The 19,160-nt window shown below is 43.2% G+C and overlaps 2 protein-coding genes across 2 annotated transcripts in view; both read right to left on the reverse strand.

Annotated features, from left to right (window-relative positions):
* CCDC88C (coiled-coil domain containing 88C) overlaps positions 1-6,979 on the reverse strand; it is a 96,689-nt gene extending 89,710 nt beyond the window's left edge. Inside the window, 2 exon segments of the mRNA XM_036384050.2 lie at positions 6,601-6,701; positions 6,805-6,979. Coding sequence (XP_036239943.2) covers positions 6,601-6,701; positions 6,805-6,864 — 161 coding nt within the window. The 5' untranslated portion in view covers positions 6,865-6,979.
* Positions 6,980-16,024: 9,045 nt separating this feature from the next.
* The window catches only part of PPP4R3A (protein phosphatase 4 regulatory subunit 3A), a 42,200-nt gene continuing 39,064 nt past the window's right edge, over positions 16,025-19,160 (reverse strand). The window contains exon 15 of the mRNA XM_036384351.2: positions 16,025-16,903. Coding sequence (XP_036240244.1) covers positions 16,790-16,903 — 114 coding nt within the window. The 3' untranslated portion in view covers positions 16,025-16,789. The remainder of the gene's footprint in view (positions 16,904-19,160) is intronic.

Raw genomic sequence — 19,160 nt, forward strand, 5'->3', positions numbered from 1 at the left:
TACACTCACTCTACGATTCTGGAAAAAAAAGGAACCCAAAAATCTTTATCTGCCAATAGCACAGATCAAAGATTTATGTTTGTCCACTAATGATGACTCTTATCAGCAGACTCCTACACAATCCAAACACCTGCCTCCCAGAGCTCTGCTCTGGCTGTTAATTAAGCCATTAACAGCTCTTCCAGGGCCAACTATTGAACTCAGGCGTTGACAAGGAAATAAAAGAGGAACTGATCCAATATTTATTTTTAAAATATATCTGCCAACGTTTACATAAGTATATCAAAGAGTTTACATAAATATGTTTACTTTTTTTAAAATGCACGACCAGTCCAGAGCACCTCGAGTGAAAGCAGTGCTATGTGAATAAGTATGAAAAAAATACATAGATATTCCAGAGATGAGAGAAAACTGCCTTGACAGCAGGAAACATCTGACATGGTATTTATGTATGTGCATTTAAGCAGACATCCAATATTGGCATAAACTAGCAAGACACTACACAGCCTTTCCAGCAACAAAAGACTTTGTATACACATTTATACTATAATAAATTATGAAAGAACAAAAAGAGGCAATTGCAACAAGCTTTTAAAGTAAAATCTGTAGTAAGTATTCCATGTTACTGCTGCTCAGACAGAGGAGTGCAGAAGCCATACTGGTAACAGTTTGACAGGATGGGTCCTGGTTGAGGGAGAAGAATAAATGCCACCTGGGCCTGAGCTCAGACAGCAGCCTGCCTACAGTGCACTCTGAGCAGATGCTGTACCCCAAAGGAGGCTGGACACAGCTTTTTTAGGCAAGGCCATGACAACAAAGTGGGAAGCTAAAAGGGAAGAAGCACTCAGTAAAGAGAAGCTGGCCAAACAGAAGGGTCAAGCTACAGTTTTCATTTCCATGTGAAAGCTCATGGAATTGAGTACACTGCCACGCCACTGGGCACTGTCTGGCAGTGTTCCCAGCTTTGTAGCCAGGAATTGACATCTTTGACTGGTTAGCAGTCACTACTCTACAATCCTTCCCAGACCTGCAAAAAATGGGTCAAAAATGCACAAAACACAGGACACCAGCCACAGGAAAGCAGAGGCTATTTCTTCAACAGCTGCAGCAGTGGAACTGCAGGACTTGGATGATGTTTTCAAAGGCACATAAGACACAGAACAGCTGCTTCCTAGGCAAGACCTGCTCATTCTTCCACAGTGGAGACTGTGTTACAAGAACATAAGCACCAGCAGGATCAGGCCCTCAGGAGCAATTCCAGAGCTTTTATCCTATCATCTTCGTTAAGGGTAATTGATTGCTCCAAGAGCCCTTAATGCCACTGACCTCAGGGTCCTCTTAACCTCCAGCCAAGCTGCAGCACAGCTCTGGCACTCCTCCATCACAAGAAAGTTAAAAGCTTTTCTGAAAATAGAATGTAGCTCAAAAACGTGTTTTCTGAACACTTTGAGTAACCAGTTTCACAAAGCACCCCAGCTTACTTCAGAGAGGACCCTCTGACAAGATGTGGAAATCCAGTGCAGCCTACACTTCAAACTGCCACAGCTTATTGTCTTCACAGGAAAATGGAACAATGCCTCCTCAACAAGCCAGATCCCGTTTCTTCTTTCTGTGCTTAAAGACAATCCTACCCTAAAGAAGACAGGGCTGTTGGTACTACACTTTGAACATTATAGCCCTTGTCTGTATGGTGAAATTTGTTCATCAAGAATTTTCTAGAAAGAAATTCTAAGGATCACACTGAAAATTATAGAGAGGGGTGGTTTTTTTGTTTGTTTTTGTTGTTGGGTTTTTTTTTTTTTTGGCAATACTAATCAGGTAACCCAAACAAATTCATGTTTGGATTTATCTGAAAAAATCCCCAAACACCACCTCAGATGCCTTTTCAGTCCTTTGATGTCTGGTCTTTCCCTTACACACAAATATAATGAAAACTACATTTCTTCTTTCTTTTTTTTAAAACCACCTACTTCTCAAGATCAAAAAAGTAACCTAAATAAGACTGAGACAGCATGGCTGAGGTGTGACTTAGGGAAGTACTCCACAAACCAGTAAAAACCCATCCAAGCCAAATAAACAGAAAAAATCTCAAACCTCACTATATACCCGAACATTTTAAAGAAGTTGTCTGGTTTGTACATGCTCAATTCTTCTAGGAACAGAGAGGAAAGAAAGGGTCAGGAGACACAGATCAAGTAACAAGTTCAGCAGGTGTGGGGCCACCTACACAAGTGCACAATAATGCAATCCCTGAAGTCATAAAACTAACCATTAAAAAAAAATTAAATTTTAAAATCCAAAATGACAATCCCATTCCTACAATTTCTGACGAGCCATTTTGAGGAGCAAGGGGAAAGCCCTCAAGCCAGGCCCAAGGGTTATGAGATGCCAGAAGGAACTGAGTGGCCCAGCATCCTGTGGCACTTCACTCTGCAGGCAAGGCACTAACCAAAAATGCACCCACAGCAGGGCTAGTCTAACTCCTTCCTCTGTCAAAGGAGACGATGCTACCAAGGCTGGCAGGTTCCCAAATTGCCAAGAAAATGGAAGAATGCACCTCTACATAGCATTCTAGAATTTTAAATTAAGCAGATACACATCTCTAACACATCTTCTGGTATTTGTGCCATTTGCTACAAACCACGAGGAGCAGGCAGGCACTCACAATGTGGCTGCTCCTGTCACGTGGTCTAAAGTAAAGACAACAGATCAATGGTGCCACAAACCATGACAGCAATTGAAATGGAGAAACCTATTATTGTGCATTGTTATAACAGGATTTTAACACAAATAGCATTATCAGCAGTATTCCTAACACACATTCCTGTTTGCTAAATGTTTTGACAGGAGAGCAGTCTATTTTCAATTAGAATAATTAGAACAAGCCAAAGTGAAAACACTTATGTGCCTGCCTAAACCTCTATGTAATTTCTTACAGGAAGTTTTATTTGGGAAGTGAGGCAAATATTTGCTTATGCTCGTAGATATTATGCCACAGCTGCAACTGTAACACTGAAGGCAGTCATTGCAGTGCCACCACGTGCTAATTCCATACCAGGAAGTGACACACAGACATCTGTAAAAAGTTCTTTAAAGTATGTCTGCAGAAAATATCATTGACCTGGTACACATAAATCCATCAGCAACACAAGCTTGAAACACAGCATTTCCACTTTGAAGATTAACATTTTTGCATGCATTCAGCCAGTAGTGCAAGTCTGCAAAAATCAACATTGTCCTTCATGCACAATCAGGTTAGGATATACACTTGAGCAGGACACAGGCAAAGGAAACCATTCATTTACAACAGAATTATTTGAAAAACCATTTATCTTGTTTTAAATTCTAATAAGTTTTGGGAAGTCAAACACTGCTGACTCTTGCTACTAAATTTACACATTTAACACCTAGGTGCCCCTACTGGGAAAAAACAATGCTCAGTTTTCTTAGAAACAGTCTTGCTTGTTTTAGAGATCACTAGTAAGCAAAGGGATCACCAGCCAAGCCCAACAGCTGGTGTCCTACAGACTACAGGCTGCCAAAGCCCAGGCCAGGTTCCCCCCCTCTGCCCTTGTGCCATAGCTACATTTGGCAAGCCTGAGCAGACCCCATTTTATTCTGGGCTGGCATTCCCAGGGGCAGTTCATTTCTGAAGAGGATGAAGTCAAGGAACAGCCCTATTTTCACCTCCTGTCACAAAGCCAGCAGGGACCTGGCAGGCTGGAAAAGCAGTATATAGCTGTCACATATCTCTGGTGACACAGCTGCCTTGCTGAGATGAACCCACCACCGAAAAAACATTGACACTGCAACACAAAGCAGCTGGGATCTTCTCCACCCAAAGCTGCCAGACAGCGTTTTGGAAAAACCTGAAGTATTACAGCAGGAATTAGGGGCTGACTGAACTCCTACAGCACCCCCACGACTCAAGCAGCTAAAGCCTTACTTTCATTCAGCAATCTCCACTCAACAGGTGTATCTGGATTTCTTCACAGATCCACCTGTCTTTGTCTCCTGAATTAAAATCTGCTTTGCTGCAGGGCAGAAGTGTTGTATTTTTAGTAATGAATTTCCCAAGAATCTGGCTTTCAAAATCTTCACTGAAAGAAACAGCTTGACTTGCAGCAAAGCACTGCATCACACCTGGTGTTTAGATGCAAGATCACATGCCCCTCTTATTTCTGTTCCCATAATCAGGCAAGCAGGACAAAAAAAATTCCAAGTGAAACAACACACAAGTGATGAGGCAGCTGCCCACATGAGGAGCCCAGCTCCTTCACCCTGCCTCCCCCTACTCTCTACATGTGTGTGCATGCCTGCATCTGTGCTTTCAAGCAATCAACACTATCATGGCATGGCAAATCCAATTCCAGGTTTATCAAAGGCTCTCATTAAAAGGCTTTTAGCAGGAAGATATCTCCAGCCAAGCATTGAAAGCCATCTTCTGGAACCAGGATTTAAAAAAAATGATGAGTAAGAATTTTTAAAAACACTTTTTTTTTATTCTGAAAGCTTTGTGGGGCAGAAACATGCCTTGCAAGACTTGCCTGACTTACATGTAAGCAGTAATTGCATTGCAATTTCAAAAGTTAAAGTCAAGGAAAAGTAAAGGTCAGTCAGCACCTCTCCTGAGTGCCTTGCTAGGTCAGGATACACTGACCTAAATAAAACTGCCATCCTTCCTATATTAAACAATCTTGGGGTCTCAGTACAAAGCTTTTGGTTTCAAGCTCTTTAGTCACCATTAGAAGCACTGCTAAAGCTGCCTAAAAGACTCCAACACTTCACTTTCTGAGACAACATTGCCAGAGATGTTTGTTGAGAAAAAATGCAAAGAAAGAAAAACCAAATCCTCACCAACTTATTCACCTGACAGCTTAAAACTCGTGAACATGCCAGGGCACCTCTCACAATCACAGGAGACTAGTGTCACTGCACTCAGCCTGTATGCTTCTCTTCCTTATTTCCATGAGATCTTCGAATTGTCCCCTTGTCCCCAGACCATTGTTCAGTGGCTCCCTCGAGTTTAACAAACAAGAGTTTACCAACTCTTAACTCCTTAGACATAGTTCAATGGCCAATTACAAATATTTAAGTTTGCACACACCACCTAATAAAACTCTCCTAACAATGCCACAGTCATTCAAAAGCCACATCACTTCATAAATTCATTATTAACTACAACTTGGTGAATTTTTCTTGTTTTGAAATAAGATTACTAATGCACATATAATTTTATAAATGTATTAGATAACAGTGCTGTTTAGTTAAACCTGCAGCCAACTCAGCTGCTGTTCTTTGACAGTTACGTTGGTCATCACTGTGCCAAACACAATGGTCAGTGTTTACTGACCATTTAACTTCTTTAAACAAAATTTAACTTCTCACGTCTTGGAAAGCTACAAGCATGGACCTAAACGTTCATACTTGAGGCTCTAATTTGCAGAAAATAATCTTTTTGAAGTGTAATTATTCCTTTCAAGATTCTAGAAATTATGCCTTCTCTTTACAAGAGGCTTCTATCCCTGCTAGTTTACACCACTAGTTTGTTATGTTATCTCCATGTGCTGGCTGATCTGCATTCTGTTCTGAATCGTGAATTTTCACCAGCTTCACTGTTTAAGCTTCAATTCACAATTTTCACTCCTGGTAACATCAAATCAAAAGAAAATTTTATTACCTTCTCACGTGGAGAAGCCAGGTACCAGAAGGTAACAAAATTTCACAATCTGAGTGGGCAAGGCACTGATTGCCAGATTTAATGTTATTTCTCAAGATTTTAAAGGCTTCTAACAGGAATTCTTCATTTAAATGCTTGGAGTAGCACTAGAAACCACTGGCCGAGCTTCAATTGATTTCAGTGACTTAAGAGAGCACACTGCCAAAACTGAGTGACTTCCAAACTCTCCTCCCCTGAAAGCCAGACACTTGTCCCTACAAACTCTCTCTCAGATGTATTTCAGAATATTTAAAATAAAATACAGTAAAAACAGTCAGGCTCTGCACGCAGCATAGTAGATCAGCAACAGGAAAGGATGTGGTTAAAAACAGCACAAGTCCTAACGACAATTCAATTCGGTGTCAGGGTATTTTCAACACTCCATCTTTTAACCAGTTTTTAAGTTCCCCTCAACACATGGCCTTACAGTGCCGCCGGAAAGAGGTAGCACTAAAAGGTTTTTCCAAATTATGTATTCAGTATCGAAGTTTACACAAGAGCAGACAAAGTTCAGATGAAACCCTCCCAGTAAAGCTTTATTTGATACTGTACTTTCATTTCCTTCTTTTTACTGCCACACACCTTCCACTGTAACACTGACTAAGATAATTAGGAGGAAAAAAAGGAAAAGAATATGAAAACCACACACATACCACGCAAAAAAAAGATTAGGAAAACAAGTTAAAGAACACTGGACCTGGATTAGTTCGGAGCTTTTTCCCCCCCACTGTTTTCTGTTAATTTCAAAGAGCAAGCACAACGAAAAGCGCTCCGGCCCCAGGCCGCCCCCGCGCCTGAGGAAAGCTCCGGGCCGGAGCCCGGCATCGCGGGAGGGCCAGGGCGCTGCCCCCTCACGTCTGCCGCCCCCCGACCCCACTCACATCTGCAACATGATCTTGTTCAGGACCACGCCATCCACCAGGTCCATGTAGACGCCGAGGTTGTCCTGGTCCTCGCTCCCCAGGTCCCCGAAGGTTTTCACCTGCCGGAGGAAGGACAGCAGGGTTGGGGGATGGCGGCCGGACCCAGCCACCCCCGGCAGGACAGGGCTGTCCCCTCGCTCCCCGCCGCCCCGCTCTGCTCACCCATGTCACCAAGGGGCTCTGCAGGAAGAGCTCCAGGAGCTCGGAGACGGTCACGTCCATGTCGCCGGGGCTCGGGCGGCGGCGGGAGGCTGCGGGCGCGGGGCTGGCTCACTCGGGAGACAAAGGCGCGGAGCCCATGGCCCGCCGCCCCGCTGCCCGCCGGGCGCTGCCTACAGGGCAAACAATGCGCGGCTCATCACTCCCCCGCCCCGCGCCGGGGGCACACGCGGGGCCGCTCGCCGCGGTCCCTCCTCCCGACGGCAACAGGCCGGTCTTCCCCGCCGAGCTCGCTCCGCGGCTGCAGAAGAGGTTCCCCAGGCAAGAGCGAGCCACGCCGGGAGAGAGCTCAACCCAGCCGCCACGGCGAACGCCCGAGGGCCGGGAGCAAAGGCGTGGAGCTCCGACGGGACAGCTCCGAGCGGCCCCGTAGCCGCTCCGCTCCGGCCGCCCCGGTACCTGTGGCGGGGCGCGCCCGTGCCCCGGCAATTAGACCCGGGCGGTGGCGGCGGCGTGACGGGCAGCGGCCGCGGCCAATGGGACGGGCGGAGGAGCCCGGCGCCGGCCAATGGGCGACAGTCCCGGGCGGCCTCGGGGGCGGGCCGCGGTGTGGGGTCGAGGCATCGTCCGCACGCGGCAGCGAGAGCGGCCGCGGCCTCTGCCCGCTCGGCGTGGGCGGCCCCGGGGGCGGCCGCGGCTGCGCCTCATTCCGGCTGTAACCGGGGTGATGCGCGGCCTCGCCAGCAAACTCACCCGCGGGGCCGCGCCGGGGGCGGCTGTACCTGCCGGGAGCCACCCGGCGCCGCGCCCTCCTCCGCTGGGAACGGCGCCAGCGCCGAGCGGGAGCGCGCGGGTGCGAAGTTTACGCTTTAAAAAGCACGAAATTCCCCACCAAGGAGAATCATCACAGGAGCGCTTCCAGACGTGCCGTGTAAAGCCCTTAGTGCAACTCAAAGAAGTAAGAGGGAAACTCGGAGCAGGGCGAGCGGCACAGCCTGTTGCGCTCCCGCTCGGAAGGAAGCGGCAGCAGGTGCCCGTGAGGGCGCTCCCGCCCGCGCCGGGACAGGAGCCCGGTGAGCCCGGCCAACAGCCCCGTCCGTCCGTCCGTCCGTCCGTCTGTCTGCCACAGCGCCCACCGGCTGCCAGAATTTATCCCGTCTTTAGTTAGGAAGATAAGCAATGCCAGGTAATCTGGATGATTGCTGCTTTATTTATCGCAGGCTCAGAACTTGAAGAGGAATAATTTAGCCGTGAAGCTGAACAGTGTAAGGCAGGGTGTGACACAGTGGGGCTTGGTTGTGTCAGGGTTTCTGTTTGACAGTTTGCTCTACTTTTCACAAATGTAATCGTTTGTCTCTGGTATTTATCAGTCTGTGCATCAGCCACTTCGTGAATTCTGCCTGTTTCTTGTTCGATCATACTGAACTCACGAAATAAATTTTGGATCTTGCACAGTCAGGCGAGACATCTGAAGTTCTGGTTATTATTAACCACCTACCTTCAACTCATATTTTTGGTAAGGGGTTGGGTACATGTGTTCTTGTGCATCGACTGAGGGAGAGACATCTGTTGTTGTGCCTGAGGGACCAGAGGAGTTTGCAAGCAAATGATTACTAAATGATAGACACCGGTGTTCATTGCAGAGGCCTGTTTGTGCCACTAAAGATCAGGTTTAATGATCTGCTTCATGCGGATCCTCATTTTAGGCAGCCCTGTAGACAAGGACAGATAACTCCCTCTCCTGTGAATTGCAACTTGTTTTCAGTTTCTTGAGAGGATGTACCAGGAGGGCACAAGTGGTTAAATTAACCCTTTACTATGTGAGTCATGTACTCCAGTCATTTCGGGACCTGAAAAGAAGGAAGTTTTGCAAGCAAACCATCTGTTGTAGTTGGATGGAGAAAAAAGTATGCTTTCAAGTGTAACAGCCTTGGAGAGAAAAAGAATGGTTGATAGTTTCTCAACACTTCAGAGACATGGACTGCCGTACTTTGATTTCTTAAAGCCTTTTGATTTTCTGTCTTGTGGAAAGATTTTATTAAATAATTTTTCAAAGCATTTACTGCAGTGCTTACGACAGATGTGAGTGTTAATCAATAGAATCAAAAGCAAAACACCTTAGCATTTGAAAACTATGTAGAGCTATTCACAGAAGACAGATGCAAGAATGCCTCCCCACTTTTCACAACTTGGATGCAACTCATTTGTAGGACAGACTCCTGAAAAGAAGCAACAGCTGCAGTAGTAAGACAATTGAAAGGGAGGGCGCATCATGGAGCACGGTCATAAACCCCAAATTTCCTATCCAGGAAACGTTCCTGGGGATGCTGTTAGCTGCCACATGCTCGCGCGTTATTCAAGGTGACTGCCTGCGTTACAGGAAACATTTGGCCTGGGGCAGTATGGAGGCGGGTGCTGGAGGTGCAGCCGCAGCAGCGGGACGGGGATGGGGTCGGGAACGGGGTCGGGAATTCTGTCGGGGATGAGGTCCGGAACGGGTCGGGGATGGGCTCGGGAACGCGGATGCCGCCGGCTCGGCCGCGGCGGGCGGGGGCCGGGCGCCCTCTGGCGGCGGAAGCGGCTGCGCGCTCCGCTCGGATGCCGAAAGCGAAGCAGCAGCGGGCAGGAACACTTGGCTCGCTTTGAAACGCGCTGGGAGCGCTGATGTAGTCCGGCAAATACTGATGAACTGCTTCAACACGCACGGGGCAAGCGGGATGCGCTGTTGCGAAGGGCTGCAGGCCGCGGGGACGCACGCTGGGAGATGCTGAGTGGCTGCGAGCCTCCCGCACCCCCCGAGCCGCACGGCGCGGGCGGGGAGCGCCGCTGCCCCGGGCACAACAAGCCCAGGCTTGCCCGGAGCTCCGCCGAGAGCAGCCCTGGACGCGGGGTTGCGGAGGGCAGGCTGCCCGCCTTGGGCAAAACACTTACCCTGGCTACGAGCCCCAGAATGCGTGCGGAGGGGTTTCCCCTCGGTAATTCTGTGCCATACCTGTCAGCCCCAGCTGGGTGTGTGCTTCCTCCACGTCCTCTCCAAACTGTGCCTTAGCATTTATAGTGGGAGCACTTTTATTCACCCACCTGTGTTCCACCGGAGATGTATCTTGTTAAACCTCACCCACCTACTACAGGACAAGTTCTCCTTTCTGATGGTACCTGAAGCTGCCGCCTTTCCAGAGCAGATAAAATAAAACAAATACCAATGAATATATCCAAGAAAGTTCAGATCCAGACATGTACAAGCAATTGCATTTAGAAATCATGCTTCTTACAGTAGAGCAATGATGAAAATTTGTAGTATTTAATTTTAATGTGACTTGCAATAATTTTGATTTGATACCATTTCACATGATCAGCTTTTAACTAAGAACATAATTATCAAACAATTAAAAAGCACCAGAACTGTGATTTAAGATACCGACATAGGTACAAGCTGCTAAAGACACCAGTGTGTTTAATGCCTTCGTCATCATCATGTCTGTTTCTAAAGCAGTTTTCACAGCCACAAAGCACTCGATTTCCAAGGACAGACTACAGAGGGAACTTTCTAAGCTCAAACATTTCCAAATGTTCCTTTAGGCTGACTGTAAATTGCGTGATTCACCCCCCTCAGACTGTCCCCTAGCAACGAGTACAACCATCAACAAAGCTCCACCATTCATCTGTTGTCTGAAGTGTAAGTTGCTGAGGGATGGGAATAACAGAATTCACGAGGTTACAATACAGGAGTTAAACTCATGGTAATCAGGAAAGAGCTTTTTCTCCTCCTTTGCTTGGGACTGTCGTTAAGCAGCTTTCTTGTAAATATGACTTGACTGTTCATGAACCAACTTCTCAGCTATGGAGCAAGTTTGCTTTAAGTAGACTCTGGAGCTGTAAAATAATGTGTGCCAGGAGAAAAAGAAGGTGGTCAGAAGGTAGCTTTGGTCCTCACAATATTCGATTCTGAAATGCTGTTTTCAATGTTGTTTGTTTTGTTTAGAGAAAAGCAGTAAAGAAATTTAAATGAGAATAAAAAGACACAAATCTGTTCGTGCCACCAAAACACAAATAAAACCCTAGAAGTATTTGCTAATGTGCTAATGTGCCTTGGAGCCTTGGATCAATCTGAATGCGGGGCCGGGGATGGGGGGGGGGTGGGATTCCAGTGATTTACAGTCTATGGCTGGTATCTGAAGCATTCAGAGAGAAATTCTCAGAAAAAAACCCTAGAATTAACCTTCAGCACATGTTTGTTCAGTGCTGAAATATAAGCCAGCTGCTTAGGCTCCTGAAGAGACTAACATAATACAGAATCTAAAATACAAAGAGAGTGAGTTTGGGCAGAATAAATATCTCATAAACTGCTGAGTCCATAGAAAATAAATAGAGACTCAAATACACAAGGCAAACAATAAAGTTAATACAAGCAAAAGATATGGGGAGGAGATGAAGGGGCACCAGCAGTTTATGGCTCTTTGCATGAACTTAAAGGAAGGTAGGAGTACTCAACATCCCAGGCGAACACAAAATGGTGACATAACCTCCTTGACTTGAACCCTTCAGAGAGGCAATGAGTGTCACAGCCGTGGAGGAATGCCCATGGGCCTGCAGAGAGAGAAGAAATGTTTTATTAATATGAAAAATATTTGAAATTATAAGTACCAATTCCTATCAATGATAACTAGCAAATGTCCTTATAAAAACAGAATGTGATTTTGAAGGTCCAGCACTTCTGGGAATTTTAGGTTTTCAGACAGCTGTTTTGCCACTTTAGTTTACAAGAGTGTATCAGTATCTATATTGATGACACTGGGGGTGAGGTAAAAATAATAGGCGAGCACAGCCAAAAGTTTTATAAGCAGCTTTGGGAAATACTTAGGCTGGCTGGAGTTGAAGGAAAGTATAAATTCAAAGGAAGAAAAACACTCCAGGGAGAAGTTAACAAAGCCTCAGCAGGGAGATGGATGGCAGCAGGGCTGGGACCACCACCTCTGATACCTACTAAGGGCAGAGCCATTTCTTGGAACAGTGAACAATATGGCACAGAGGAAATCGGTGTCCCTGCTGCCTGCTCAAATAGCTCCCCAAACACACTTCTGTGTGCAAGAGCCACAGATTTGGGAAAAAGAATTTGAGGAACTAATGAAAGACTCCAGTTTTGAGGGGCTGTGACAGAAGGCACAAAACTAAGGTTGTCCAGTGATAGATATAGTTGTTTGACAAGATTATGGTAAAAACTGGTGGTCAGTACTTTATGTATCATGTGCACTGACTTAATGTGCAGAAATACAGAAGGTGCCTTTAATTCTAGCTGAATTTTATAAAAGTGTTATTTAGAGAAGGTCAGTGTGGGCAGAAACTGACTTTAAATCACATGGACTTGACTTACTCCCTTAGAAGTGAGACTTTTTTAATTACAGATGCTTTAGAGAATTGTTATTTGCATTGTAACACTGGTATTTCACAGATGCTAGAGTGACTGCAGACTCACTGCAGAGCACACAAGGACTCTCCTGTGGTGACAATACTGTTCAACTCCATTTTTTAACTTAGCTATTCATATCTCCTACCTGTCTTTATACTCTACGTTCTACAGTGCACAGCAAGGCCACGGGTATAGATCTGAGGTCACTGTAAATCAGTGGCTATTTCAAACATTTGCCAGTAGCATTTTGCTTTTTTAACATTACCCACTGGTTTATATATTATTTTTACATTGTTCATAAATACAGTTGGCATACAGAAGATGGCATCTTCCCCCTCCCTCTTTTAATTGCCTTCTTTTTTTCCAGCAGTCCACAAGGGTTCATTTCAGCTTTCAATTGTTCTATTAATTTATATTAAACCCTCGTAAGATTCATACTCCAGAGAATGTGGTTGCAACTAAAGCAGTATCAAATCAAATCTACCAGCTCATCAGGTAGGCAGGCACTGATGAAAATCATAGGAGAGAATCATAGAACAGAACCACAGAATATCACAGGTTGGAAGGGACCCACAAGAGTTGAATCCAGCTTCTGGCTCTGTACAAAACAAACCTAAAGTACAGTAAGTTATGTCTCTCTCACATGGATTAAGACATTCAATTATGGCTCTGACTGAAGGTGGGCATTACAGGCCCTCCCACAGGAGGTTTTCCTTTATCTGCAGCATGCCCACATGCTCCTTTCTGAAATGAACTATGAGCTGTATATTCCTTAATTTCTTCTGGACTCCAAAAAGACAAAGTAGTGGAGAACATGCACATGGACAACTTCTCTTCTTTGAACGTTTGCTCAGTTTTACACGTAGGCTGTGGGTGACCCATCTCATCTCCTGCTTTCACAACTTACCTGGAACGGGAGTTGATGTTCTCAAGGCAGGGGAACGGCAGTGCTGCTCTGGCAGGGGAACTGCAGTGCTGCTCTGGCATCCACAGCACTGCTCCAGGATGCCTCTGCAGCTGTAGAATGGTTGAGAGGGGTAAGGCTGAACTTGGGTGGCCACTCTGCAGATGCCAGGAAACATCAGTTAGCAAGGCAACCAATGCCATTGTGCTGGGCTGCAAAGGCAGCTGCCTGCCTAACAGCACCACAGCAGCAACATGAGAACAGAGCCCCACCACTGCTCCAATTAAACATCTCTGCAGGGATGCAAAACCACAGGCAAACCTGATCTGAACAGTTCCATCCTCAGCACATTAAAAGGATTGGGCCTACTTGGCACATGAGAACATGATGCCTCACCTGGGTGGGCTAGGACAGATGGATGAGTGAATAGCCTGATCTTCGTTGCCAAGCAGGCACATTACAGATAGCACATTCTAGAGATAAGTCACTGTTTAGATACACCAGGTTTAAGATCCTTTCACCTTCACGATACAGGAGATCTCTTTTGTGCTGATGTGCACTGTTAACCTGAATGAAGCCACACTCTGCACACATTAGAAGAAAATCTGGAAATATTCCAGATCATCTGGAATTTCTTTCATTAGTGTGTGGGTTCTTTGAGGGACCAGGTAGTTCATATACATTCTGTCTAGTATTCCCAGTAAGTCTAGGCTCAAAGCTTGGAAGTTAACCCAAGGAATCAGCATCAAGTCTTTCAGCCACTGAAGGAACAGAGGGGTCTGTATGGATGATTTAAACACCCTGCTCTTGCCTGTAAGTACTGAAGGGTTTGCCCTGTAAACCATACTTCAGGGCACAGTTAAAAAGCAATTAAGATGACTGAGCCGTGCTTAGTACAACATACATGTAGGTCTCTTGGGATTAAGGACAAATGGTTTTAAAAATCAGCCCAAAGAACGATCTAGAACAGGTACTGTTTCCTAACATCATTTCTTCCACCTATAAACTCAAACCCACTCTTAAAAAAAATTATCCATCACTTCTTGCAATCCTAGTATGTTTTTTCCCCTAAAATACATTTCAAGATTTCCAGAAATACAAAAGTGAACATCACTGTGCAAGAGTATACCCACCATTCATCTACTTCCAAACTCCATGAATATGTTATGTCAGTGCAGACACGTCGTGTCAGGCTATGAGCATTAGATAACTGGGAAGACAACTAACCATCCAACCACAAGTCAGACAGCATTAAAAGATGTGCAGACTAATGTTTTACCAGCCTTTTAGAGCTTCATAAAAATATAAAAATATAAAAATTTCAAAAAGTTCCTGATTTCATTATTATTTTGACCAAGACCAGTAACTTCAGCATAATACTTCCGTTTAAAGTAATGTTTCAAAATCCAAGATTCCTACAAGTATTATGAAAGTATCTGGAAGTCTGGAAGACTGCAGCATCAAACATCACAAGATTCAAGCACTCAGTTGCTAAAGGAACAGAAAATGTCTTTAACAAAACTGCTCCTTTGACCAACTCAGAAGAATGATTTCCTGAGACAGAGCCTGCAAGACTTGCAGATGACTGTATGGATGTATTTTGAGAGCTTTATGCTCAAGAAAAGTTTGACATCTTGAGCTGGATTTAGGTTCTGACTAATTAAGAAAACCTGCAAAATTGCAGTTTTCCTTGTCACAATGTCTGCTCTGACACCAAAGCTGCAAAAATTAAATTTCAGACAGTTTGTTACAACAGGATGGGGACTCAGCCTGCAGCAGCGAATTGTGTTTAATCCTGCAGTGACCATGCGCATAACTCCTCACCTCTGTAAATGTGCTGAGAATTGCCCTATCACAGACATCTCAAATACATGATAAAAACACAACCTCAGAAAGTGATCACAAATGAACTCTTTGAGGAAAAGATGGCTAAAAATTTCTCCCTAATACACACTTTTATTTAAATCCAAACTGGCTGGTATATACTCACAAAGCCCAACCACTGAAGCTTTGCCTTTTGTGCTTGGCACAGAACCTGCCATGCCATCTACAACATCCAGAAACGAAGTGCTCATCTACCCTTGGGTGTGATCCCCTGTGATCCTGCCTCAGATTCTCATTTCTCTTATTTCTATTTGTATTGATACATTTATGTATTAAACGTCAACCTGGTGCTTTGAATGCCCGAAAGGAAACTGGCTCATCTGAAAACAGATGTAAGAAAGGAACTGAATAAACAACCCTTCATAGGAAGCACTGCTATGCAAAGCCATCTTCTGTAGGAAGCAGGATATAATGCCCGATTTCAAATTTGTATTACTTAAACTTTTGGCACAAGGGGAAAGAAGGTAGTCCTTGATTTAGACCAAGTTAATTGCTGTTTTTCAACTGAGTATTAGAATCAATGTCAAAAGATGGTGTTGTTGTAAAGAGTTTATTTTACAACCATCTTCTATTAATGAAAACTGGTATTCCAAAGGGAATCAGAGATTTTTTAAAAATACTACTAATGCTGTTTTCCTTCAGCTTTAATTATTTCTTTTTTATTTTTTTAAGTCAAATGAGTCAGTATATTGGTATTCCTAATTCATCCATCTTGCATTTTGGTGAGTTAGTTACCATCACTGTTCTGCATTACAAAATTTCAGTCTCTTTGGAATACTGATTTCCTATCTATAGGTTTAATTTTTTTTATTTCATCCTGTTTCCCTGATTTTTCTCTCAACAGGTGCTACTGTAAATTTTAATATAAAATATTTAGTCACAAAATAGTATTGCTTTTATGCACATTGTTGCAAGATTTTTTCTCCAATAAAAACATTACCATCTTCCATAAAATCCTCAACATATTAAGAACTGTGATGCAGAACAAAATTACACGGTGTGAAACAGGTACCAGCACAACAGTGAGATTATATTACATCAAAAAATTTTAATGGTCCCAAATATATACTCAACAACTAAGCATACACTCAGGGGGGCAAAAAAAAATTATGACACAAAAGTGACCACATCTAGAATTCCACTCAATCTTTAATCAAGAAGGGACAAACAAATCCCCCACCTCAAAAAAAATTTCTGCAGTTTAAAGGGCAAAGGGAACAGATTTAAAAAAAAAGAGGAAACTTTATATTCGGCCCTCCCCCGCAGAGGTTTTTAAAACCTGTTGTAGCTTGAGTAAAATGTTCAGAATGTATGATTTCAAAGGCAGGTCTCTTTTATACAAAGAAACTGCTGGCATTCTTAACTAGTGAAGAATTATGGCAAAACCCGCCTTTTCTTCAGAAGTCTCATACATGGTCCAAGAAAGCATATTCTGATTGTAGCAACTGACCAGCCAATCCAGAGTTCCACTAACAAAACTCCTGCCCTGTTGGCTTTTCTTTTTTTTTTTTTTCTTTTTTTTTGTTTTGTTTTGTTTTCCATTTCCTTCCCTGAGAAAAGGGCAACATGTGGTCCAAGCTGGAGAGCTCAAAGGCATAAGTCTTTCCCCTAAATGAAGTATTTCTCCTTCTTCTGCTCCTTTGAATTGGCACTTGATTGGCAGAAATCCATTTGTATAGGTTGATCTGTGTCATACACAGTAATTCACAAAAGATTGCTGCTTTGCTGTGGGTTTGCTTTGTTTTTGGAAAAAAAATCCTTCCCCAACTGGTAATATTCTTCAGCAGTTGCCATTATGATGACTCAAGCTTTGCTTTCTTTGACAAAGGTAAAGTTTCCTCTTTATCTTCATCTTCATCATCCTCTTCATCATCATCAGGATAATCTACAAGCCCAACGAGGCCTCCCTACAAAGACAGACCAAATTATTATAATTAAGAGGATGTTTGTACATTGATAATTCAGGACTGCATTGTAACATGATGTTTGCACAGACTATTGCCATAAGTACACTGGTTCAGAAGGTTTTGAATAAAATAATGCAGAACAAAAAGAAATCCTTCAGTATGAATGAAAATGACATTATCTGAGAAATGTTTAAATGAATAAATCCAAAATGGAGCTTTACCTATCCAATTGGAAATATTGCCAGCTGAAATTTAAGTAAAGCCAAAAATTGACATAATTTTGCTAAGTGTCACTGCAGCTCCACGTGTAAAGACAGTTTATTTTTACTGAGCACAGCTGACTGTATTGAGCAATCTGGAAGCACTTCAAAAACAAATGCAGAATATCTTCAATTTAAATTTTTGAATTATGATACTTTTAGAACACAGTCTGTCTTGGCAAAAATTGAAGTGTGTAGTGACGAAGAATTTTTTTGAATAACATAATTGAATGATGTGTACAGATTACATAGTTTAAATAACTTGTCAGCTGAAAATGAAAATGTATCTAATCACTAAAAACTCTCTTGTATTGCAAATACCCACAAATTTAGGATTAGGCAGCTCAGGACCCTTGAAGAAGCAGCACGAACTTCTGAAAATTCCCCTAAGTATACTATGTTGCAATTTCTAAAGCATCATATACTTTACTCAAAGGTCCTATTACTAATTCAGGTGCCTAATAATGGACACCCAAACCAGAACATTTCAGTCAACTGTATACCAAAAAACAACTTGAAAAACAATTACACATATTCTGTACAGTCACATACACTAACACTGAGTACACTACACCTGAAGCAACAACATCAGGTAAGTAATGAAAAACCCAATTTCAACACTGTTTCTAGTTTGTGACTGGCATGTTTTACTCTGAAAGAAGGTAGGATACCTTCTGCCTGAATCCAGGAATGTTTTTCAGTCCACTGCATGTTCCTTTTTGTAACCTGAACATTTTTCTTTTGTCACCACTACTTGAACTTGTGGAGTCAATACTGTATCCAATATATTCCATATGTTAAGACTCCATTTCAGACTCAAGGAATTACACTGTCTGGGAGAAAAAAAGCCTCTAATAGACTGAATGGATTTGCAAGCCAATTTCATCCCTTTTAAAAAGCACTTTAACTCTTGGGTTATGCAAGGAGTTTCCTCCACAGAAGGAGTTAGAGGAAGTGTCCTTAGGTTCTTCCATCAGCCAAACACTTCTGATCCAGGTGTTTTCAAGAGAATGCAATCCAAATGCAAACTCTTAAGTCGTGTGGAGTAGGAAAAAATTCCTCAAACCCTAAACCCCCATTTACCTTCACTAGAAGTTAGGTGAACAAGCAGTATGGTAGCATAACAAAACAAGCTGTTATTCCAAGACTGTTATAATCAGTGTTATTCCAAGACTATCTGACAACTGAAATACATACCTCACCTTTTAGAAATGGATACACCACTTGTTATGAAAATAAATTCTCATTATCTGAACTGCACTGTATCAACATTACCTTATCTGTCCCCTTGTGCTGAGAAAATAGCGGTCACTCTACTTTCCTGACTCAGTTAGAACATTTTTATTCAAAAATCTGATAAAATCCAACAGTGTCCTAAAATGTATTTTAAAATGCTAGTTTTGAATATTCACTGCAAGTTACAATGCTCTTTTAAAGTGGCCTTCTTCTTCTACTTCAGAATGTTCCAAATCAAAACTATAAGTTAGTTCAAAGGTAAAAATGTCACACTCAGGTATTAAAAATTGTTCTGGCTTACAGCAATCACCATCCAATGCAATTTATTTCTTCCACATAGGTCAGTTATAGAATTCTGAACAATATTAAAATGGTGATAGTAGAAATCCTCACTGGATGTGCAGGGCATTGTGGTATCTACCACAATTTGGCTTGTTTCCAAAATATGTATTTTTACCTGTCAAATACCCCTGTGCAATTTAACATGAGTACAGAGTTGTCTGTATTTGACTGTAAATATCACTGCTAAGAGCACCTAATGGCATGCTTCCTACTTGACCAGTCTGGATATTAAAAGAGCTTTTATTTCTTTCATATACAGCAGATCTTGTTAAAAATACTGAAGGTCAGACAAGAAGTACACACAAACCAGACAGTCCATTACTGCTTAACTTGTTGGGACTCACAGGAACTTTGGAGAGATGCAAAAGCAAACTCCTGTGCTGTAACAATAAAGTCAACCTACAACCATTCAAAATTAC

The sequence above is a fragment of the Molothrus ater genome, chromosome 6 (genome assembly GCF_012460135.2).
Source record: "Molothrus ater isolate BHLD 08-10-18 breed brown headed cowbird chromosome 6, BPBGC_Mater_1.1, whole genome shotgun sequence".
Taxonomy (NCBI): Eukaryota; Metazoa; Chordata; class Aves; order Passeriformes; family Icteridae; genus Molothrus; species Molothrus ater.